A 26,006-nucleotide genomic window follows, 5' to 3' on the forward strand; every position below is an offset into this window, starting at 1 on the left:
TTTGACACTTTGGCTTGGGTTAAAGGCAAGTACAAATGCATACTAGTAGTAGTCATCGCTCCTGCTTGAGAGTCTCCTGGGTGATGAAAAACAATGTCATCTCACTCGCTTCTTCTCTGGCGAGCTCTCAAAAGCTATTGCTAATCACCATTTGTTAGGAATTTTATGAATAAATTACTAAACAATATCCCCATTATAAATAGAACTGTAACTAAGTAAACTTATACTCTGTTTTGTTATATCTGATTAACAATATGAATTCATAAGTGAGGGATTGTGGAGCCTGAAACAGGGGGCAATTCAAATTAAATAAATACTATTCCAGCCAGTTTGGAGAAGATTGGAAGTGTTTTTTTTTTTAAGTAAGCAGAAAGGGTAATCAACCTATGGTTGAACCGACTCAACTTAGCACTGGAATGTTCAGATAAAGACTGTTTTCTTAGGTTTTCCGTTAACTGGAACTGTCAGCTAAGTGGTGAGGGGTCAAGAGTTGATTCAGTTATATTATGTGTCGTGTGTGTGCTAGTAGGTCGGAATGAACTTTTAAACTTGCTTTGTCTTGGTCGAGAGGAGAAGATTCATTCTAGAACCAATGACGTCATATTTTGTATATAAACTGTTGTTCGTGGTTACATGGCAGCGCGCTCCGAGAATAAATACTATTATCAATTTTTGATAAGACTGGTCTCCGTCTATTCTATGCAAATAAGAATCTTACAAATTCTCATAAAATAGACTAAGTGAATTCAATTAATGAAAACATATTGGAATAATGAAATTATATCAACACCATTCTTAAAACTTGTTGTTGTACATCTCACACTAAAAGAGCTTTGCAGATTTTGATCCAAGTATCGGGAGGTCAGGGACTGCTCTAAGACGAGATCCGTAGGCCTTCGATTGCGTCTCTGATACACTCACACTAGGCAAGCGATGGTGACGGCCGCGTGTTCCGAGTAGGCAACGACATGGGGATTTTGTTTCCGATCTCAAAAACCTGTTTGGAACAGAAAAATCGGGGCCAAAATCTGTAGTGTACTGTTTCATGTTTTTAAAATGAGAAAGTGTCAAAGGTTTATTTGTAGTGGAATGCTTTGTATGGAAAACCAAGTTGAAGCCAACATTCAATGTCATCTAGCTCATAATAATGAACTGAAACGGCGGGAAACAAACAATAGCGCCTGCATCTCTCATAAAAATTGATAATAAATAAAATCACGGAACTAACGTGACCAGGTAAATTGTTTTCACTGGCACCCTTGTGACTGATAAAAAAATGTAAAGTCAAACGTCCCAAAATGACAGATTTGGTAACAGTATCGAACCCTGAACCAATGCTTGAATTTTTATGCTTCACTAGCTGCTCCATTCGAGTGTTTTTTTTTATTTTATTTTTTTTACATTAAAGTACATTACAAGTACATTAATGGATATCCACCCACATTGCAACTTCAGCAAAACATATATTAAAAACTATCAAAGGAATCGTTTCACATACCTGAGATGCTGTTAGAGTCTTGCCATAGAAGTCCTGAGGCATGATGGTCTCGACAATGGCCACCAGACACCAGAAAGTTTCTTCCTCGCTCTGCAACACTAGCAAGGCCATTGCAGCCAATCTGACAGAAAAAAAGAAGGCAGATAAAGCAATGACAAGACTAATACAGTTACTGTGTCTGAATACACATACTAGCATACAACATACTTAAACTGCATGTTATGTACTCATCGTCGCATAATATTTAGTACGTACTGTTTAGTAAAAAGTATGCAGTATGCCACGGCTCCTGACTGGCTGAGTAGGTGGGGTGGGGCCGAGTGCGGGTGGATTTTCCAAATTCAACAGACACTAACCAGCCTGATAATAGCTCATTTCCAATTCTATTGATTTCTCTATTCTCGGAATAGAATAGGAATGGAGTTATAGGCCTACTCAGGTTGGTTATAAGCAGACTACCAAATTCGAGCTATAGCCTACCGTAGCCCATATAAACCATCTTCCTATTTAAAAAGCACTGAAGATAGAAACAGATAATTTGGTTCCATTGTAACATACAGTATTTTTTTGTGAAACAAAAGTGCTGTAACATAAATACATTAAATTAAATAGCCTAGTACACACATCAAAGCTTATCAAAATGTTTAAATCAAAAGGGTATTGCGCAGCAAAACGTGGACAGCATCGCAAATTCAGAACCACTGTACAGCAACATAATAAACACTGATCATTGGGAACAAGATCAGAATGACTGCTAAGGCTTGATCCATAAATTAAATAATTCAATAGGTAGCTTACAAAACTATAACAATCCATATGTTCAAATCAAATGGCATTGCTAACATGACATCAATAATGCATCCACATCCCGAGTCCCGGTGCCGACACACTCACAAATCGAAAGATGTTCAGTATTTTGTTTAAAGGCTCCGACGAAGGCCAAGACAACAAGAAACACTTTTCAATGAGAAAACAGAAATCCACTTTGGGTAAAAATACTTCTTATTTCAAAGATGTAGCTTATGATAAAATAATTGTGATCATTTTAAGGAGGACAAAAACTACTTAGTTAATTAATTAAGGCTAGGCAGAATACTGCCCCCTTTGGAGGAATTGCATGCCCATAGTAAACTGAAAAAAAATCTGTCAGAAATTGCTAATGTATGCACATAATATTATTATTGGATAGAAAACACTCTAAAGCTTCTAAAACCATTGGAATTATGTCTGTAAGTATAGCAGAACTCACAGGGCAGGCATTCTTCCAAACTAGTTTTGTGGTCATGAAAGTTGGGGCAACTTTGACGTGATCGCCCCCACCCTTCCCAACCAGCTATGGATCTGGGGACACTTTCTATGTCTTCCACTAGATGTCCTCATTCAGTAGAGCGTTTAATCGTTCAAATCCCGCGAGAATTGGCCCTATGGGAGTGAATTGAGTGAGTGCCGCGAGAAAATACCTGTGCGTTGGGGCGCGAATTGGTCCCAGCCGTTCCTTTGTTCCAGCACTCCGGAGGAGAACTAACAATGACCGGTTGAATTGAAAATTGTTTTGTATGTTTACAACATCCTAAAGCTTGATTCTGCACTTAGTTTGACCTGTTTAGTCGACATATAATATGTAATTTTGAAGTTTTGATGCGCAACTTTTCCGGACCAGAGGACATTTTGGGTGCATTTCAGCTGATATTGTTAGCAGTAGCTAATAGAAAGACACAAGACTTGAAACCAAACAATGTTTTGGGTAAGTATGAACCCTTCCAGTACATTCTGAACGAAGACCATCAAAGGTAAGGGAATATTTATGCTGAAATTGTGTGTTTCTGTTGACTCCAACATAGCGGAGAAATATAGCTTATATCTGAGCGCCGTCTCAGAATATTGAATAGTGAGCGATTTCTGTAACTTTAAAAAGAAATGTAACAAAGCGATTGCATTAAGAAGCAGTGTATCTTTCTAACTATATGTAGAACATGTATATTTAGTCAAAGTTTATGATGTCTATTTACGTTATCTTGCGGCGCTACCTATATTTTCTGCTGACATTTTTGAGTATTTTCTGAACATGAATTCAATGTAAATGGACATTTATGGATATAAATGGCATATTATTGAAAAAATGTACTGTGTAACATGTCCTATTACTGTCATCTGATGAAGATTTTCAAAAGGTTAGTGAATGATTTATTTTTTAATCCTGCTTTTATCATTTTATATTTTCTGGGACAAAATGGCTGCCTCTTGTCTTCGTTTCGGTGGTGGTCTAATATAAATATGTGGTGTGTTTTCGCCGTAAAACATTTAAAAAATCTGACATGCTGGGTAGATGAACAAGGTGTTTATCTTTCATTTGAGGTATTGGACTTGTTAATGTGTGGAGGTTAAATATTTCTAAGAATATTTTTGCGTTCCATGCGCCACGTTCCAGCTGAACGTGGGAGGGGATGTTCCCAAAAGGGATCCCTAACCCGTCATCAGGTTTTAACATTTGAACACCACTGCAGAAGCTTCGCTTCCCAGTGAAGTAACCTAGGGCCTAGGGTACCTAGGAACTAGGGCCTATCACTTGCCACCCATCTATTCCAATGCATTGTGGAAAAGTGTGCATCGAATTCTACTAAATAAAGAGCCATACTCGATGTTCAAAAATTCACATACTGTAAAACATATTTTTGCTTACTGAGAATTTATCATGCACAATTTTCATTGTTTCCATGTATTGGTTGATTTCGGTGTGAAATTAACCGAATTTAGTATGACATCTGGGCATTTAAACTATACTTCAAAAGGCTACTATTTAGGATGGAAGTATGGGTATTCGGACACGGTCAATGCCTCCTCATAGTGAGTACAAACCCAAAATAGTATCCCATACATTACGTTTCCATCCACAGTTTTTATGGGAGTAAAGTCATGCCATATATTTTTAATAAATCACGGTACAATTTTATGAATACAGTTTGTTTGTTCGACATGGTAGGATCTTTTTGGAACTGGAAGCGCCTTTATGTGTAAATATTGATATAATAACCATCATATCAAAGTTAACTTGGAGTCAAGTGAGGGTATGGTGAAGTAAGTTATGATGAACTTCACAGGGTGGTGAAAGTGCATGGTGATGATTCTGATAAATATTGAGGGTCCTATTCTCCTGACATGATGATCAATGCTTGACTGCAGTTTGACAAAAATATTCTCGCTATTATCCATAATAATCTCATCTTGGGTATGACGCTACAAGCTTTGCACACCTGATTTGGGGAGTTTCTCCCATTCTTCTCTGCAGATCATCTCAAGTTCTGTCAGGTTGATTGGGGAGTGTCACTAAACAGCTATTTTTGGGTCTCTCCAGAGATGTTCATTCGGGTTCAAACCCGGGCTCTGGGTGGGCCACTCAAGGACATTCAGAAACTTGTCCCGAAGCCACTCCTACTTTGTCTTGGCTGTGTGCTTAGGGTTGGCTGTGTGCTGTTGGAAGATTAACCTTCACCCCAGTCTGAGGTCCTGAGCACTCTGGAGCTGGTTTTCATCAAGGATCTCTCTGTACTTTGCTCTGTTCATATTTCCCTGGATCCTGACTAGTCTCCCAGTCCCTGCCACTGAAAAACATCCCCAAAGCCACCACCATGCTTCACTGTAGGGATGGTGCCAGGTTTCCTCCAGACCTGACGCTTGTCATTCATACCAAAGAGTTCAATCTTGGATTCAGCAGACCAGAGAATCTTGTTTTTCATGGTCTGATATCTTTATGTGCCTTTTGGCAAACTCCAAGTGGGCTTTCATCTGCCTTTTACTGAGGTGTGGTTTCCGTGTGGCCACTCTACTATAAAGGCTTGATTGGTGGAGTGCTGCAGAGATGGTTGTCCTTCTGGAAGGTTCTCCCTTCTCCACAGAGGAACGCTGGAGCTCTTTTAGAGTGATCATTGGGTTCTTGGTCTCTCCCTGACCAAGGCCCTTCTCCCCTGATTGCTCAGTTTGACCGGGTGGACGACCGGGTGGACGGTCGTTCCAAACTTCTTCCATTTAAGAACGATGAAGGCCACTGTGTTCTTGGGGACCTTCAATGCTGCAGAAATGTTTTGGTACACTTCCCCAGATCTGTGCCTTGACACAATCCTGTCTCAGAGCTCTACGGACAATTCCTTCGACCTCATGGTTTGGTTTTTGCTCTGACATGCACTGTCAACTGTGGGACCTTATATAGACAGGTGTGTGCCTTTCCAAATCATGTCCAATCAATTAAATTTACCACAGGTGGACTCGAATCAAGTTGTAGAAACATCTCAAGGATGATCAATGGAAACAGGATACCTGTACCTGAGCTCAATTTCGAGTCTCATAGCAAAGGGTCTGAATACTTATGTAAATAAGGTATCTGTTTTTTAACATTTCTAAAAACCTGTTTTCGCTTTGTCATTATAGGGTATTGTGTGTAGATTGCTGGGAAAAAAAGTTTGAATACATTTTAGAAAAAGGCTTTAACTGTATTAAGTCAAGTGGTCTGAATACTTTCTAAAGGCACTGTATATCTATAATATCTGTTGCCAATTGCATGGAACCCTACATGGAAGAAAAATATAAACGCAACATGTGAAGTGTTGGTCCCATGTTTCATGAGCTAAAATAAAAGATCCCAGAAATGTTCCATACGCACAAAAATGTATTTCTCTAAAATGTTGTGCAGACATTTGTTTATTGTTAGTTTACTGTTATTGAGCATTTCTCCTTCGCCAAGGTAATCCATCCACCTGACAGGTGTGGCATATCAAGAAGATGACAGCATGATCATTACACAGTTGCACCTTGTGCTGGGGACAATAAAAGGCCATTAAAATGTGCAGTTTTGTCACACAACACAATCTCACAGATGTCTCAAGTTTTGAGGGAGAGTGCAATTGGCATGTTGACTGCAAGAGTGTCCACCAGGGCTATTGACAGAGAATTGAATGTTAATTTCTCTACCATAAGCCATCTCCAACGAATTTTAGAGAATTTGGCACCCCCTATCCACATCGACAGGACAGTAGTGGAGAAGGTGGAAAGTGTTAAGTTCCTCGGCGTTCACATCACGGACAAACTGAAATGGTCCACCCACACAGACTGCATGGTGAGGAAGGTGCAACAGCGCCTCTTTAACCTCAGGACGCTGAAGAAATTTGTCTTGTCACCAAAAAAACTCACAAACTTTGACAGATGCACAATCGAGAGGATCCTGTCAGGCTGTATCACCGCCTGGTACGGCAACTGTTCCGCCCACAACCGTAAGGCTCTCCAGAGGGTGGTGAGGTCTGCACAACACATCACCGGGGGCAAACTACCTGCCCTCCAGGACACCTACACCACCCACCTACACCAGGCCAAAAAGATCATCAAGGACAACAACCACACGAGCCACTGCCTGTTCACCCCGCTATCATCCAGAAGGCGAGGTCAGTACAGGTGCATCAAAGCTGGAACCGAGAGACTGAAAAACAGCTTCTATCTCAAGGCCATCAGACTGTTGAACAACCATCACTAACATTGAGTGGTTGCTGCCAACATACTGACTCAAATCTCTAGCCACTTTAATAATTAAAAATTGGATGTAATAAATGTATCACTAGTCACCTTAAACAATGCCACTTTATATAATGTTTACATACCCTACATTACTCATCGCACATGTATATACTGTACTCTATACCGTCTACTGCATCTTGCCTATGCCATTCGGCCATCGCTCATCCATATATTTATATGTACATATTCTTATTCATTACTTTACACTTGTGTGTAAAAGGTAGTTGTTGTGAAATTGTTAGATTACTTGTTAGATATTACTGCATGGTCAGAACTAGAAGCACAAGCATTTCGCTACACTCGCATTAACATCTGCTAACCATGTGTATGTGACCAATAACATTTGATTTGATACATCTAACCGGCCTCAACTGGAGACCATGTGTATGGAGCTGTGTGTGCAAGCAGTTTGCTGATGTCAACGTTGTGAACAGAGTGCCCTATGGTGGCGGTGGGATTATGGTATGGGCAGGCTTAAACTACGGACAACAAACACAGTTGCATTTTATCATTGGCAATTTGAATGCACAAATGTACCATGACGAGATCCTGAGGCCCATTCTTAGGCAAATTTTCTTAAGGCATCTGTGACTAACAGATACATATCTGTCTTCCCAGTTATGTGAAATCCATAGATTAAGGCCTAATGAATTTATTTAAATTGACAGATTTCCTCATATGGAACTCAGTAAAATCTTTGAGATTGCTGCATGTTGCATTTATATTTTTGTTCAGTATAGTTACTGACACAGTACTGAAGTGTACAATTGTTTTACTCCACAAAGTTAGTTAAACAATGGAAGTTTTCTATATATTTTCTCTATTACAGAAGATATCAACAAATACATTTTTTTTTTAAATTTTAAAGTCTTTGAATGTACCTGTTGAGGCCCTGGCAGTAGCCGACAGACCGGTTATGACAAGAAAAGGCCAGGAGGATACGATGTAGCTGCCGGACGGCACGCTTGGCGGGGAAGGAGAAGTGGCGGTTCCCCCTCAGAGTGGTCTCCAGGTCCAACCAGATCTGCTGCGAGACCCGGTGGGTCGAAGCAGCCTGGCTCCTAAAGCATATCTGTTGGTACCAGTGGGGCTGGCGCTCTCTCAGGGAGCGGGTGCGGCTCCACACTATCCAGCGCCACACACGACGCCTGTAGTGGTGCGGCACGCCCTTTCTCAGAAGCCCCTTCAGCTTCGGAGAGGCCACCGCCTTGTCTGATCGTCTGCCATCAAAGTGCTGTGCCCAGCGGCCCCAAAGACGCTCGCTGTCCACCTCCTCTTCCCCATCCTTCTGTTGTTGTGGGGCATCGTGGGAATGAATCCCTAATGCTTGCAGTTTGGTGAGCAGCTTCATATCATCCATTTGGATGTCAGTGGAGATTCTAAACCCATACTCATCATATTCCCTACACAACACACAAATGACGACAGCTCATTAACTCTGCTAGGAAGTTCTTTGTATTTTCTCATGATTAGCATCACTTAACTTTACCAACAAGTACTCACAAGAAATGATAGGAATCATAAGTGTGATTACAATGAACACTCTTACTGAGGTTAACTTACATGAAAAAGTTTCAATTAATGCTACGCACACACACACACACACACACACACACACACCTGGCAGGGTTCAGTTCCAGAATGTCCCTCCCGCCCTCCCGAAGAGTGTCGGTGATCAGGGTCTTTATGGCTTCCCTGTGTCTCTCCAAACCTCTGCTCTCCTGTAGCTTGAAGAGGACTGTCAGAGACCTGCTCTCCATCCGGAACACCTTGGCCTCCAGATGGGCACACTGACACATACACAAAGCACAAGAGGAAGAAGGAATGTAACACTTTACAAGGTACACTGCTACTCATCTGGATTTAAGCATACTACAAATACATACAGTACTTATTGTCTCAAAAAAAGACATGCTTTTGGGGATTTTTTAGAGACCATGCTTTTACCATTATTTCCAGCATGATCCACTAGGTTTGCTGCATGTAGAAAATCCTAGGATTCAATCGATCAATGTCTGGTTGTGCGTGTGTGTTTGGTGGGGGGGTGTAGAATCACTGATCTCCAAATAGTATTCAATGCCAAATACGCTAAGTGCGATTATGATTAGCAAACCAAAACCAAAGATGGTGGATAGATGATGTTCACTCAGGCTGTTTACCATTGGAAAAAAATGCCAGTTCCGCTTCAAATTATGTAGACAACGCCACACACATTTATATAGAAAAATCCTAAACGTTTCTTGTCTGTCACGAATGTTGAATAAAATAAAATGTCAACTTTGCCGATTGTCCGTGGTGTTGGTAGAAATTTGAGACAAAATATCCCCAGGAAATTATTATTAAACCAACCAAAGGTACATGTTAGTATATATGCGAACCATGCCAAAGTCTTGCAGGTGCCAAAGTCTTGCAGGTGCCAAAGTCTTGCAGGTTGGTTGTGGTTGTGGTTGTGCGCATGTGTCAGGTGAAATGTCAACTTCAGTACGGTGATCTAAACAGTTGGGTAAACAATACTTTCCTGTGGATATTTTTTCTCAAATGATGAGCAGCTGAATTGTTTTCAACATTCCGGCTTGTAGAAGACCATTTCTAGAACCATGTTCCAGACAGTGTATTTAGACATTCACTGTCTGGTCCCCAGGCAAAGTTCCGGTCTACTTAACTGGGTTTGTCTCCCATAGACACCAATGCAATAGGGTTTTCCACTAGTTACCACAGCCGCAAAGTCAAAATTGCCAATATTGTATATATTCATGAAAAAAATATATTTGGTCATAATTTAGGGTTAGGCATAAGGTTAGCAGTGTGGTTAGGTATAAAATCAGATTTTAAGAAGAGAAATTGTAGAAATAGGCACGTCTCTGCCTACATCTCCCCTGGCTTAAAGACGCTGCAGGGTCAAGCTGATGTCTGCATTGGCTGTGCAACATTTACTGTGATACAGTCTGTGCAGAAGTCAGGACAATCATACCTCTTGCGCTTCGCGCAGCAGCACAGAGCTTCTGAGCAGAGCTGTTGTGAAGGAAGAGTGTCTGTTTATGCTTGACCTACGGTCAATCAATCTTGTTAATGCAGAACTATACAAAGCCCTCCGCATTGTTACAAAATTTGGGAGGCACACGACGATGTGGTACAGAGCTCAATTTAGCCTCTGCATGCCTCCAGACGCTCAGCAATTGCATCACACCCTCAATATGGAGCCTCGGACCACAATTCCAGATAAAGCATAAATTGGCTTTTAGGTGATCCCCCCCCCACCAAAGACACACCCAACCAGACATTGATTGATTGATTGGAGATGGCTTGCATCAAATAAAGAACATTTCTTAGAATGTTCTACCTGCAGCAAACCTAGTGAATCATGCTGGAAATACCAATAAAAGCAAAGTGCCTCAATAAAAGCCACAAAAGTATACCACACATTCTACAATGCAACATCAAAGTCAGGTCTTGTAAATGTCATGCAGCAGCAGGTACCTTTATCATCAAGCACTTCTCTTGTTCTGTACTCTTCCTCCATTCTTTGGTTAACTTGTAGATCTCTGCATTCAAGTAAGTATTCTGAGTCTTGTAGGCCTCAATGTTGTCCTTGGGGAGGGAAGAGAGCATTTAAACTTAATGCCTTCAGTACATTTATATAGTGTATTTCAAGTTTACAGAGGTTGCTCCTGAATTATTGTTTGATATACTGTTATTGTTGTAGTAACTATTTCACAACTGAAAAAACATCAGAGACTCCCCTCCATCTTCCAGAATGTGAGTTAGTGAGTGGGTGTGTGTGTGCTTGCAATAGTTCTTTGATGCTGCATAAATATTGCAACGGCAGGTTTGATTGAATACGGGCTTCACTCTACTAAGAGATGTCCATCTTGATCCTCCCAATATTGGTAATTTAAGTGGAAGCTTTCAACTAAAGTGACTTACAGCCCCATGTTCTAGCTAGCTAGTCCCCTAAGCCATTGAAACCTTCCCCACCTTAAGATTCCTAATCTCCTGTCTCAGCTGCTCCTGCGTTTCAAGGACAGTCCAACCGCGGACGAGGCTTCGCTGGCGGTCGGCCAAACTCTCAGCCACTTGTTGGGACAGACGGAGGACCAACTCTCTCTCAGCCTGGTTCCTCTCAGCCAGTAGCCGGAGGTGATCCTGAGACTCGGCCACACAGTCGTGCCGCAGCAGTGGCACAACCTGCAGGCCATACGAATGATCTGTGTTGCACTCGCCTTGATTCCATGGTTGTGAGTTGGAACTCTTCCATTCACACTCCGACCTCGGGGACTCTACTGCAGGAGTCAATTTCTCCTGCTGGGCCAACTCCAGGGCTTTCTGCAACAGGGATACTAGATCCTAAAAAGGAAGTGACATCAGAGATTACAGTGACAGGCTTAGATGTGACACCCAGCTATAGTACAATGTGTCAACAGTTGTCAACAGTTGTCTAATTAACATGATCTTGGGTAAAATGTTTGACATGGACCTCAGAGAAATATAGGGCTATATAGACACTTTCGATGTATTTAGTTATTTATGTAGTTTAGCTTTTTTTACTGATACAGAAATATTCCAGGACTGAGTCGTTGTGTTATTCCAGACCTCACCTTCTGGGCCTTGACCTGGCCTGCCAGACTGAGCACTTCCTGTTGAAGACGGGCAGTGTCTGGAGGCTCTTCCTGCTGGGGACTAGCAGTCTTGTCTGCGGGTTTAGAAGAGGAGCCCTCACTGCTTAGGGAGCTCTGGTGTCCCTTTGGTGCCTCTATCTCCTGGACCCACTGTGTTTTTGGCCCAGAGGGCTCAATATTTGTTTTTGGAGCTATGCAAAGAGACAAATGGTTTTCAATTACTTTAAAATATCACTGTTAATTACAAAGGTGGCATTGGTGGTTATATAATAGTGAAAATCTTTCCCACAGGCACCATCCACTCAGCATTCACAGGTCTAAACAGACTGGATTGATGGCAGCAAAACGGCCATTCCTCAGTCTTGCGCTCAATGAAGCCGCTGTCATATTGCTTTCTACTATCCAGCCCTTTCATATCTGTGAACATCCAAAAAGGGGGATCCGGTGGTCTAGGAGAGACCTACGTGATTTGTCCTGGTCAAAATATGGAGGGGCCTGGATGTCTTTGAGTGGCAGGAATGGATCCCAGAGTTCCTCCCAGCTGAGGCTGTGGCTGAGCTCCTGTGAGGAGCGGCTCCGGAGTAAGTATTCCTTACTACAACCACAGATGGACATAAACATACAGTAAATAATCACACACTAACTCTTTTTATGTAAAACATTTAAACTTGACATTTTTTTATAAAGACTCAAATTACAGTTAAGCAAGCTCATTTTTTGGGGTTATGATAGGGTAAGACAGTTGTACTTTGCTCATGAGGTATTTCTAAGTTATATTCTTCAAGAATCAATGAGTAGATATAATTACTTTTATGTAGTTCTGTCCTTGAGCTGTTCTAGTCTTTTAAAACATGTATTATGCCATGTTTTATGTTGTGTGTGGATCCCAGGAAGAGTAGCTGCTGCATTAGCAACAGCTAATGGGGATCTTAATAAAATACAAAATTCTGATATTTCCTCCCAGTCTAAAAAGCTATGTCAAATTTCTAGAGTGAACCAAGACCAATTCTGTTTAATGTGTGTGTGTGTGTTTGCAGATGTATGAATAGGGTTCATATTTGTGTATACTGACTGAATTCCTGTCGGAGTGTGTCTGAGGAGGACGTCACTCAGCGTGGCGTATCGTCGTAGTGCATGGTGACTGGTGACCATTCCCAGCTTTTCAGAAATGTTCCCATGATGCCACCTCTTCAACTGGAGTTGCTTCAGCCAGTATATCATAGACTCGCAATTCACAGCCTGAAATTCAAGACAGGTTTTGAGAATGACCTGAAGTAGGACCTCAGGGGAACATTTTACTTCCAAATAAATAACTTTTCTAAGCACATTTGGAGTGAGGAAAAAAAACAGAAATAGCCCCAAAACGGTATACCACGGGGTGCCTACCTAATACAGCATTAAAGGTTTAATGGAGCTGAGGTCCTTTGATTCTCTTTACTGTTTCAGAGCATGCTTCTCTGCAGTGTTTGTATAGAATCTATTGAAAAATGTATACTTTAAAGAGGTTGGGGGAATGATGCCTATGTAAGGTCCAAATTTAACTCCTTTGTCCTGCTGTGGGTGATTTGCATTAAACTTGGTCAGGACATTGAATTATGCATTTCATAGAAAGGTGGTAGGAAGGTTGTGGGTGTGTCCACTTTCTTCTTGTCATTGGTTGAACATATGTAGACAGCTGTGACCTTAGACTTCCTCAAGGCACTTCCCTCTTTCCCACAGATGAAACACCACTTGTCTAAGATTTCAGCACCAAAAGCCATAACCACAACTCTCTGTACACTGTACTCCGCCAGACCTACTTCATGGGACTGCTGAGCTGCACTTTATCAGACTTTGCACACTCAATGGAAAGACTTCATATTCCTTATTTATTTATTTCTATGTATGTCACTATATTGAAATGTGCAAACGCCTGTTGTCACGCCCTGACCATAGAGAGCCCTTGGTTCTCTATGGTGTAGTAGGTCAGGGCGTGACTAGGGGGTTTTCTAGTTAAATATTTCTATGTTAGTGTTTTGTATGGTTCCCAATTAGAAACAGCTGGTAATCGTTGCCTCTAATTGGGGATTATATTTAGGTGGTCACGTTTCCCACCTGTGTTTGTGGGATATTGTTTTGAGAGAGTGCATTCAGCACCACGTAGTTCACGGTCGTTGTTTGTTTATTGTTTGAAAGCTTCACTTATATAAAAGATGTGGAACTCAACACACTCTGCGCCTTGGTCCGTCCAGTTCAACAACTGTGACACCTGTTGTGTCGTTATTTCTTTGTAATCATCATTAAACCATTCACAAAAATGTCTGCTTTTAGTTTTAATGCACCGTATTGCTGGAAATGCACACAATATCGCATAATGTCAAAGTGGAATTATGTTTTTAGAAATGTTTACAAACGTATTCAAAATGTAAAAAAATGTGCTTAACAAGTCACATAAAAAGATGCATGGATTCACTCTGTGTACAATAATAATGTTTAACTTTTTTTTTTTTTTATAACTACCTCATCTCTGTACCACACAATTATCTGTAAGGTTCCTCAGTCAACCAAAAAGACCAGGGAGGTTTTCTAATGCCTCGCAAAGAAGGCCATGGGTAAAACAAAAAAAATGCAGACATTCAATATCCCTTTGAGCATGATGAAGTTAAGCATTACACTATCCAAAGTGTACCAACATACCCATTAGTGCATCAATACACACAAAGATACAGGCGCCCTTCCAAACTCAGTTGCCGTAGAGCAAGAAACGGCTCAGGGATATCACCATGAGGCCAATGGTAACTTTAAAACAGTTACAGAGTTTAATGGCTGTGATAGGAGAAAACTGAGGATGGATCAACAACATTGTAGTTACTACACAATACTAACCTAAATGGCAAAGTGAAAAGAAGGAAGCCTATACAGAATACAAATATTCTAGAACATGCATCCTGTTTGCAATAAGGCACTAAAGTAAAACCGCAAAAACATGTATTTTTTATTTTTATAAGAGTACATGGTCATTATTAAGGCCAGATTGTTCTTCAAGATGTTCAAATGTTCATAAATGACCAGCAGGGTCAAATATAATCACAGTGGTTGTAGAGGGTGCAACAGGTCAGTACCTAAGGAGTAAATGTCAGTTGGCTTTTCATAGCAGAGCATTCAGGTCGAGACAGCAGATGCCGTAGAGTGAGAGAGAGATGATAACAAAAACTTTGGCAGCCACGCCATTCTAAAGAGGTTAATTCTATCTGTACGATTTATTGGAAGATTATTCCATTTAATTAGATCTGCTTTCATATTGTTGAGTAATGGAATAAAGTTATTTTTATATATTTGTTTGTTGTAACTTATTAAGCATCCTAAGTATTTAATATTTTTTTGTGGTCCAGGATTGCTGTAGATTGTGAGTAATTTATTTTTATTTTTCCTATTGTCATATATGAATACTTTCTGAAGGCACATGTTGCGCTTGGACAAGTTTACCTTGAGGGTGAAGGTGCGCTCGGGTGTTTGAATGTAGAAGGTCCCCTGGTCTGCCTGTGGTAGGTCTCCCAGTATGGCATTGGACAGGTCAATCCAACCCAGTGGATTCACATCCTGGGCACACTTGTAGTAGACCAGCTGACACTCCTTCTCTTCGTATATGAACCAGAGGGACCTCCAGACCTTCAGTGGCCCGCTCAGCTTGTCCAGATACCCGCATAACGTGGCGGCAGCAGATACCACTGGGCTCTGCTTTCTGGACTCAGTAGGAAAACTGTCCCCGTCTTTGTTTAGAAAGGCAATGTCATTCATTCCGTCTCTGCCTGCTTTCTCCACCCCAAATCAAATCAAATATTATTTGTCACATGCGCTGAATACAACAGGTAGACCTTACCCTGATTTAAATGCTTACTTTACAAGCCCTTAAGAAAACTAAGAGTTAAGAAAATATTTACTAAATAAAGTAATATATTTAAATACATTTTTAAAAGTAACACAATAAAATAACGGCACAATGACACCGATGTCCAATCAATGTTCAAGTTTCATAGGTTTGTTCAAGTTTAAGCTGCCCCTAGGCACAAAAGGTGCCTAGATCTGAAGGAAAGTAATCAAAAGTAACTTCAATTAAACACAGAAAAATACATAAGAGAATGTACAAATTTGTTACAATTTATACATTACTACTCACTTGATCAAAGAAGACAAATTAACACTTCCACAGATAAACATACGGTATCATACTTGACAAAGGTCAGCAAAACCTTTTTTAAACTGCTAGTGGAGTCCAACTGAAGTCTTCGTGCATGGAAAGTCTTCCTAGTCAAGTATCTTGTAAGAAGCTACAGGGTGTGAGGTTATTTTTAAAAGGTTGCATCCAGAGTTTTAGGTTACAAAACTGTAGTGCACATGTACAAATCTAAACATTGCTACTATATATACACCATTCCACCACTGCCATATGCCTACTACCAATATGTTGTTACTGTGAAAAGTATATTTCTAGTAGGGTTAATTAAATAAAGTAAAATACTTACTCAATTCCTTTTGGCACGAGTGATTGAAAAATCTTCTCATACTTCTGGGAGGAACCAAGTTGACCCCAAATGTGGACAAAGCCAACATACTACTGCATCTGATGCACATACAGTGGGTTCCATAACTATTGGCACCCTTGATAAAGATGAGCAAAAAATACTTTATAAAATAAATAATACAAATAATCAGCTATATTGTATGCAAAAAAAGGGGACATTATATTATTTTATACTAATACAATTGCTCAGAGGAAGAGATTTTGTTTAGCAAGTAAAAAAGAAAAAAATATAGGAGTAAACATTATTGGCACCCCTGTTTTCAATATTCTAGCACCCTCCCCTTGTGAGGATGACACAGTTTTTCTAAAATGTTTTATGAGATTGGAAAACACATTCCTCCATTCAGAATTTTCCAGATCCTTGATATCCTTCATCTGTGCTTATGGAGTGCCCTCTTCAATTCAAACTACACGTTTTCAATAGGGTTCAAGTCCATGGACTGAGACGGCGATTGCAACATGTTGATTTTGTGGTTAATTAACTATTTATTTGTGGATTTTGATTAGTACTTGAGGTTATTGTCTTGCTGGAAGATGCACTTGCGGCCAAGTGACAGCCTCCAAGCAGAGGCAACCAGGTTTTTGGCTAAAATGTCCTGGTACTCAGTGCCAGATTACCGAATGGGCATGCAGAGCACGTGCCATGGGGAGGTCAGGGCCACAAATTCTCTGAACTAACTGGTGAGAGTTATTGTTGCCTGAACTAAAAACGTGAAATTAAAATGTTTTTAGTTTTTTTGTTGGGCCCCCTGGGAGATCGGAGCCCCCTGGGAGGTTGGCTCTGAACTAACTTTTGAGAGTTATTGTTTCCTGAAATAAAAACACTTGAAATGAAAGCGTTATTTTTATTGTGGGATAAGCTAACATCAAATCAAATAGTATTTGTCACATGCGCCGAATACTGTCCTGGTAGCAGGGACAACGTTTTCAGAAAATGTTGACAGAAACAAACATCATCCTCGGTTATTGAATCTAAATCAACCTGACCCCAAAAGAGAGAAGGCGAGAAAAAGACTGCTCATGACCAATCCAGAAACCGGATAAACATTGGAATTAACATTGAAAGGTGGCGAGCATTAATGGTTTGAAGAGTGATGACAAAATGGCCACTGTTCTCAAGGACTGGTAGGTAAGTGTTTTTAGTTACTAACCTTAGTGTGTTCAATGTTAAAGCTAGCTAACACGGCTTCTTAGCTAGCTAACACTTAGCAAGATAACATTGTCTGTATTCACACTGCTTTGTACTCAAAGGAATCTAACGATGGCTACAACATGTAGCTACACTACATAAACTCCACAAGAGACCCAATGCCTTTATTTTAACTACCTAACGTTACCTAGAGTATCACCATTAGCTGCTGCTACACTTCCTGGGGTCCAGCAACATTAAGGGAGCTATATACAGTGCCTTGCGAAAGTATTTGGTCCCCTTGAACTTTGCGACCTTTTGCCACATTTCAGGCTTCAAACATAAAGATATAAAACTGTATTTTTTTGTGAAGAATCAACAACAAGTGGGACACAATCATGAAGTGTAACGACATTTATTGGATATTTCAAACTTTTTTAACAAATCAAAAACTGAAAAATTGGGCGTGCAAAATTATTCAGCCCCTTTACTTTCAGTGCAGCGAACTCTCTCCAGAAGTTCAGTGAGGATCTCTGAATGATCCAATGTTGACCTAAATGACTAATGATGATAAATACAATCCACCTGTGTGTAATCAAGTCTCCGTATAAATGCACCTGCACTGTGATAGTCTCAGAGGTCCGTTAAAAGCGCAGAGAGCATCATGAAGAACAAGGAACACACCAGGCAGGTCCGAGATACTGTTGTGAAGAAGTTTAAAGCCGGATTTGGATACAAAAAGATTTCCCAAGCTTTAAACATCCCAAGGAGCACTGTGCAAGCGATAATATTGAAATGGAAGGAGTGTCAGACCACTGCAAATCTACCAAGACCTGGCCGTCCCTCTAAACTTTCAGCTCATACAAGGAGAAAACTGATCAGAGATGCAGCCAAGAGGCCCATGATCACTCTGGATGAACTGCAGAGATCTACAGCTGAGGTGGGAGACTCTGTCCATAGGACAACAATCAGTCGTATATTGCACAAATCTGGCCTTTATGGAAGAGTGGCAAGAAGAAAGCCATTTCTTAAAGATATCCATAAAAAGTGTAGTTTAAAGTTTGCCACAAGCCACCTGGGAGACACACCAAACATGTGGAAGAAGGTGCTCTGGTCATATGAAACCAAAATTGAACTTTTTGGCAACAATGCAAAACGTTATGTTTGGCGTAAAAGCAACACAGCTGAACACACCATCCCCACTGTCAAACATGGTGGTGGCAGCATCATGGTTTGGGCCTGCTTTTCTTCAGCAGGGACAGGGAAGATGGTTAAAATTGATGGGAAGATGGATGGAGCCAAATACAGGACCATTCTGGAAGAAAACCTGATGGAGTCTGCAAAAGACCTGAGACTGGGACGGAGATTTGTCTTCCAACAAGACAATGATCCAAAACATAAAGCAAAATCTACAATGGAATGGTTCAAAAATAAACATATCCAGGTGTTAGAATGGCCAAGTCAAAGTCCAGACCTGAATCCAATCGAGAATCTGTGGAAAGAACTGAAAACTGCTGTTCACAAATGCTCTCCATCCAACCTCACTGAGCTCGAGCTGTTTTGCAAGGAGGAATGGGAAAAAAATTCAGTCTCTCGATGTGCAAAACTGATAGAGACATACCCCAAGCGACTTACAGCTGTAATCGCAGCAAAAGGTGGCGCTACAAAGTATTAACTTAAGGGGGCTGAATAATTTTGCACGCCCAATTTTTCAGTTTTTGATTTGTTAAAAAAGTTTGAAATATCCAATAAATGTCGTTCCACTTCAAGATTGTGTCCCACTTGTTGTTGATTCTTCACAAAACAATACAGTTTTATATCTTTATGTTTGAAGCCTGAAATGTGGCAAAAGGTCGCAAAGTTCAAGGGGGCCGAATACTTTCGCAAGGCACTGTACAATTTAAATATTACATGACTCACTACTCACTTCCACAGTCATACTCTGGACCTAGTTTTGTTCAGTGGAATAAATATTGTGGATCTTTCCTCATAATCCTGGACTATCAGACCACCATTTTATTACGTTTGCAATCGCAACAAATAATCTGCTCAGGCCCCAACCAAGGATCATCGAAAGCTGTGCTATAAATTCTCGGACAACCCAAAGATTCCTGATGCCCTTCCAGACTCCCTCCACCTACCCAAGGATATCAGAGTACCTCATGTATACTCCCTCTCCGGCCTCTTGGTCATCAGGCTGCTGATTATCCCGCACACCTGTCACCATCGTCTCGCACACCTGCGCCTCATGACACTCACCTGGACTCCATCACCTCCTTGATTATCTTCCCTATATCTGTCACGACCCTTGGTTATTTCCTCAGGTGTTATTGACTCAGGTGTTATTGACTCTGTTTTCATGTCGGTGCATTGTTTGTGTTTCGTGTTCATTGTTTCTTTTATTTATTAAAACACTCACTCCCTGAACTTGCTTCCAGACTTTCAGCGCACTCGTTACGGAATAACACCTCACCTAACAGAAGCATCAGGGAGTGTTTTATTATTTTATTTTTTGTGTCTCTACTGCACCTGCTGTCTCTAACTCTGAATATTTGGCTATGAAAAGCCAACTGAAATTTACTCCTGAGGTGCTGACCTGTTGCACCCTCTACAACCACTGTGATTCTTATTATTTGACCCTGCTGGTTATCTATGAACGTTTGAACACCTTGGCCATGTACTGTTATAATCTCCACCCGGCACAGCCAGAAGAGGACTGGCCACCCCTCAGAGCCTGGTTCCTCTCTAGGTTTCTTCCGAGGTTCCTGCCTTTCTAGGGAGTTTTTCCTAGCCACCGTGCTTCTACATCTGCATTGCTTGCTGTTTGGGGTTTTAGGCTGGGTTTCTGTATAGCCCTTAGTGACATCGGCTGATGTAAAAATGGCTTTAAAAATACATTTGATTTGGGTTTATACTAATTTTTTCTTTAACCTAAAAATTTTCTTTTTCAAAATATAACTTCACAGACATATCAGGAAGCTAGGCACATTGGGAGCACCTTATCAACCAACAGAGAAGACAGCAGGGAGATTACTACCACCTGGTTGCTGAACTTTGTCTAGATGGAGCACACCATCACCAGTACTTTAGAATGAGCCAAGAGCAAATTAACAATATTCTGTCTACAATTGGGCCAGAGCTCAGAAGGCAGATTACAAGGTACAAGGCGGCTACTGAGCCACAGAAAATTATTTTTTAGGTAAGTAAATCGTCCGTGTCTGTATATGAACCTGTTTTTCTTTTCTTGTTGGGTTAAAGTTATTTTGTGAGGTGTTCGGATCTTTCCATGAAGGAGTATGTTGTTCCTTCATAGCGTAAAGCTGTTGGTACTCGTCGATTTCCCTCAGGATCTCTTTACTCCAGCCAGTTTTTTTTATGAAAAGATGAGTATTTCCCACGACGACGACAGGTGGCTGTAGTAAAGCCAGTTAGCACTCGCGGAATACACGCAAAAAAAGGAATGCAAACTTGCAATCCCAGCCGTAAAGGCTAACCGCGTCGTGGAATCCTTAGAAACAAAACTTTCGTTCGGATTAAAATCGATTTAATGAAAATGTATTGATGTTAACAACAACCCGACAGTACAGTGTCCTGTTGCGCACTCTGATGACGGGTCTCTGTGACGTTTCTCTGTATTAAAACAATATGAACTTATTCAATATATACTTACTATCTATACTTGGTATAAATACTTAGTATCTATATGATGTTCAATCTTCAACACTCAAAGTTTTTGCATCACTCTTTTACTTTACATTACAAATTGAAATAGAAAAACAACATTCATGGGTGCCTGACTGTCTGAAATTGGGGGTGCAAAAAACAATGAATGAATTAAACATTTAAAAACATTTGTTTTTAATAACTATTTCCTGCTATTCTACACTGTTTCTTCACAGGGGGAATCCATATTTTATGAACAGAACACAACAGTTTTTCTTAGCTACTGCCACAATAAATTATATTGAACTCAAGTACTTGAATGAAAAAAATGTGATATTTTTAGAACACAATACCTTAAGAAAATATGTCCACATTTATCTAGGCCTATATGCCAACAGTTCGCAATAATGTCTAATTTATGATAACCATTACAGGTAACAATTCCTAACTGCTAAATTGCCCCATATATATATTCAGTCAGTATAAATGGCAGTAGCAGATCGCAAAGTAGCCTGTGGAAAATAGACTGGACGCAATTATTCGAAAACTGCAGCTCGTTGGTGGAACAAGTATTTCCATACTTTAATCAACCAGTCCATTTAGAATGTTATAAAACTGTCTTAATTTGGCAAGGAATGTAGCTTGTGTATCCCACCAGTTAGATATGTTTTTATTTGTGACTTGTTTCAGGAAACTAGGCATATGTCACAGGAGAGGCATTTTAACATAAAATTTTTTGGGGGGGCAGAAATGCCTTCTGGAATATGTGTTCTTTCATGTGCCTTAATAACAAACTTGTATTGTATCCATGAATACAATTCTTAAATTATGTGCCCATCTGGTTTAGTCACAGAAAAAGTCAGGAACCTTCCCGCTAGCCATGATTGGCTGAGATACTAGATGGGCTGGACATGCTGGGAGATGAGTATGGATTGGTCTGCCATATAGCAGGCTTCCATCTATAAATGTGACCTGCTCAGTATGTGTTGATAAACCATTCTACCGCACCATTTTTAAAAGATATAACCTTAGCCGTCAAACTACAAAGGTTTTGTACATTTCTCAACAACATTGACGCCCTGAATTTAGCAAGCGCTATCGACAGATCAGTTGGAAAAAGTGATGGCCTACTTTCTGCACATGCCTCGGCCAGTGTGAACCGGAGTGACTTGACACAAAGCTGGCCAAATAAGATGTATCTACAAACAAAACTGAGTTAAATGGCTCCAGTCTGCAGTGGAGCATTCATCCATGTAAGAGTCTAGCTACATTTTCAGATATTATGCGTTTCAAATTCATTTTTATTGCAAGTTAAAGCATACTGTTCGGTAGCTAGCGATGATTTGTGTAGTAATATTATTCGAATCCAAAATACATTTGCAATGATAGTTATAGCCTATTGTTAGCTAGCTAACATTGGACCTAGTTGTTAGCTTTAGCAACCTGCAGATTCATACTACAGTTATGACAATGTTTTATTGGTAGCTAATTTTCCCCCCAACATTGGACACCCCCTAACTTCGGACACTCTCTAGTGGTTAGAGGATAAAATCACCTCGAGCTCAACATTTAAATGGCCTGGAAAATAACGGTACGTTTGCGACTAAAGACACCCTTCTAGCTATCTGACTACCAATTTTTATTGCCGTTTATGTAAGTTAAGTTAGGCTTTGAGAGTTTTCAAAAAAGTTATATATATATATATATATATATATATATATATATATATATATATACACATTTTGTGGGACACACTGTATATTGTAAAATTCTAAAAGTTGACAGGCAAGTCATTTTTTTTACTGGAAGGTTAGCCAACTAGTCAACTATCTAGTAAACACTTCGGATACGAGGTTGGTGTCTCTTTTATGAACAAAATTAAACGGATATACCTTGTAATTTAAAAAATAGTAAGGTGGCCAATAACTGGGTATGCCGATAATACGGGACATATTTATTTTGCAAAACCGCTTATCAAAAAGCTGATAGTAGTAGTATTTCCTATTAATTGCTAACCCATTAGCTAACATTTTTACGACACCAATAATCACAAAACATTGATGGCTTGATCACAAGATAACACCGATGGAGGTAACATATTTTTTAAACGCTGTTGAATATGCCAATAATATGGGGTGCTACGCTAGTAGTATGACTTGGGATTATCCCGGTTCATTGTTTAGCTAGCTAGCTGCTGTACATGTCTAAACAAAAGACTCAACTTTGTCAGATGATAACATGATCCATCAAGTTAGCCAGGTGTTTCTGGGTGTGATTACGGCCATCAATTGTATTTCATGAACATGAGTACACTACCGGTTAAAGGTTTTAGAACACCAACTCATTCAAGGGTTGTTGTTTTTTAAACTATTTTCTACATTGTAAAATAATATTGAAGACATTAAAACTATGAAATAACACATATGGAATCATGTAGTAACCAAAAAAGTGTTAAACAAATAAAAACATATTTTATATTTGAGGTTCTTCAAATAGCCACCCTTTGCCTTGATGATAGCTTTGCACAGTCTTGATATTCTCTCAAATGGCTTCACCTGGAATGATTTTCCAACAGTCTTGAAGAAGCTCCCACATATGCTGAGCACTTGTTGGCGGCTTTTCCTTCAATCTGCAAAAGACACTCATCCCAAACCATCTCAATTTGGTTGAGGTTGGAGGATTGTGGAGGCCAGGTCATCTGATGCAGCACTTCATCACTCTAATTATTGGTAAAATAGCCCTTACACAGCCTGGAGGTGTGTTGGGTTATTGTTATTGTCCTGTTGAAAAACAAATGATAGTCCCACCAAGCCCAAACCAGATGGAATGACATATTGCTGCAGAATGCTATGGTAGCCATGCTGGTTAAGTGTGCCTTGAATAAAAAAAAATACACAGACAATGTCACCAGCAAAGCACACCCACACTATAACACCTCCTCCGCCATGCTTTACGGTGGGAAATACACATGTGGAGATCATCCGTTCACCTACACCGCATCTCACAAAGACACAGTGGTTGGAACCAAAAATCTCCAATTTGGATTCCAGACCAAAAGACACATTTCCACCGGTCTAATGGACATTGCTTGTGTTTCTTGTCCTTTTATAAGTGGTTTCTTTTCAGTAATTTGACCATGAAGACCTGACTCACACAGTCTCTTCTGAACAGTTGATGCTGAGATGTGTCTGTTACTTGAACTCTGTGAAGCATTTATTCAGTGTGCAATTTCTGAGGCTGGTAACTCTAATGAACTCTTATACAGACGTCGTACACACTCTCACTATATCACATCCAATATCATACACATCAACCTACTCAGATTTGCTACACACATAATATCTTGTCTCAATTTTCTAACATCTGTGGCATTGGCTCACAGGCAAACAGGCAAGGGAAAAAAATGAATATTGCTGGAACCTATTTCTTCAATTCTAAATATCAAACATTTGAAAGCTCTAGTTTTGACCTTCATAATACCTCTGATGGCAGTAAATTTACAAGCACTAATTATGGTCAATTTAGACTGAGAATAGTATCTAGTTATGGTAAGGGGTGAAATAAGTATAGCCAGTTATAATTGTAACGGTTTAGCAGATTATAAAAAAAGAAGATCAGTCTTTACATGGCTAAAGGAAAAGGAATATAACATATACTGTTTACAGGAAACTCACTCTAGTTGTGTGGAAAAAGGAATGGGGTGGATAAATAATTTTCTGTCATGGACAAAGGAACTCAAAGGGTGTGATGATATTAATTAACAAAAATGTTGATCTGACTGTGCAAATAGTCAGGAATGATTCACAAGGAAGGTGGATCCTTTTGAATATGAAAGTAGACGAAAAATACATTTGGCTCATCAATCTACATGGTCCAAATCAGGAATATCCAGACTTCTTTCAAAACATTTATACCAATTTATTGAACTTACAGACAACAAATTATCTAATTGTTATGGTAGGAGACTATAACACAGTGTTGAGTACCTCAATGGACCGTAAAGGTAATCACTCTACAAAAAATCATCACTTAAGGAAATCACAAATATTATGGACACATTAGAAATGGTGGATATTTGGAGACTAAAAAACCTAGTGAGTGAGATATACATAGTATATCTGATATACATAGCCTAGTGAGATATACATGGAGAATTAATCAAGCTAGTCGTCTTGAATAATTTCTTGTCTCTTTCTCTCTTGCATCAAAGGCTAAAAAAGTTTTAATAGGAGACAGAATGCGGTCGGATCATCATCTAATTGGCATTCACATAACACTTATAGATTGGACGGGGATATTGGAAATTTAATCAAAGTTTACTAGAGGACTTAGGGGTGGACTCACTTTTGTTGCCAACGGTTTAGACATTAATGGCTGTGTGTTGAGTTATTTTGAGGGGACAGCAAATTTACACTGTTATACAAGCTGTACACTCACTACTTTACATTGTAGCAAAGTGTCATTTCTTCAGTGTTGTCACATTAAAAGATATACTCAAATATTTACAAAAATGTGAGGGTATACTCACTTTTGTGATATACTGAACATGTAATAGTGCCAGACATGCACACAAACATATACAGTTGGCATTGCTGTTGTGATTTTAGTTGTCCTTGATGTCCTTTGTTTTAAATGTATTGTTTAGTTTTATGTTTTGCATTGTTGTTTGCTGTTTTCTTCTGTCTTTTCCTTTTTTTTCTTTAGTTCATTCTCTTGGTTGTTGGTACATTGGGGGGTTCTTGGGGGTGGGGAATGGAATTAATTGTATTTTTTATTTTTATTTTTTTCTTCCTGGTGGGACTGTGGCAGGGGTCTCGAATGGTTGAGGGACAGCTATTGGGGAACTGTGGGGGGAACTTGGATTGTTCGGGTTCACGTTTTTTGTCCTGGTGGTAGATCGGTCAACATGCCCTTGAGCAGGGCATTGACCCTGGATGCTTCTGTGTGTCGCTCTGAATGGGAATCTGTTGGATGACTGGT

General features: G+C 40.0%; 1 protein-coding gene and 1 long non-coding RNA gene across 5 annotated transcripts in view; one reads left to right on the plus strand and one right to left on the minus strand.

The window, feature by feature from the left end:
* The window catches only part of LOC110534268 (TBC1 domain family member 2A), a 29,506-nt gene extending 13,532 nt beyond the window's left edge, over nucleotides 1-15,974 (minus strand). For 2 of the 4 annotated variants that reach the window (XM_021619023.3, XM_090187125.1), the window contains exons 1-10: nucleotides 15,830-15,974; nucleotides 15,139-15,468; nucleotides 12,746-12,912; nucleotides 12,138-12,268; nucleotides 11,653-11,864; nucleotides 11,033-11,401; nucleotides 10,535-10,645; nucleotides 8,678-8,847; nucleotides 7,939-8,460; nucleotides 1,499-1,619 (exon numbers count right to left, since the gene is read on the minus strand). In XM_021619023.3, coding sequence (XP_021474698.3) covers nucleotides 1,499-1,619; nucleotides 7,939-8,460; nucleotides 8,678-8,847; nucleotides 10,535-10,645; nucleotides 11,033-11,401; nucleotides 11,653-11,864; nucleotides 12,138-12,268; nucleotides 12,746-12,912; nucleotides 15,139-15,450 — 2,115 coding nt within the window. In that variant the 5' untranslated portion in view covers nucleotides 15,451-15,468; nucleotides 15,830-15,974. The remainder of the gene's footprint in view (nucleotides 1-1,498; nucleotides 1,620-7,938; nucleotides 8,461-8,677; nucleotides 8,848-10,534; nucleotides 10,646-11,032; nucleotides 11,402-11,652; nucleotides 11,865-12,137; nucleotides 12,269-12,745; nucleotides 12,913-15,138; nucleotides 15,469-15,829) is intronic. The other 2 variants (XM_090187126.1, XM_090187124.1) reach the window with 2 other exon arrangements.
* Nucleotides 11,060-13,878, plus strand: LOC149980074 (uncharacterized). Its single transcript, XR_016483829.1, has 2 exons — nucleotides 11,060-12,254; nucleotides 12,711-13,878. It is a non-coding gene; the product is annotated as an uncharacterized LOC149980074 (long non-coding RNA).
* Nucleotides 15,975-26,006: the final 10,032 nt, after the last annotated feature.

The sequence above is a fragment of the Oncorhynchus mykiss genome, chromosome 10 (assembly GCF_057628025.1).
Source record: "Oncorhynchus mykiss isolate SJ-2025 chromosome 10, ASM5762802v1, whole genome shotgun sequence".
Taxonomy (NCBI): Eukaryota; Metazoa; Chordata; class Actinopteri; order Salmoniformes; family Salmonidae; genus Oncorhynchus; species Oncorhynchus mykiss.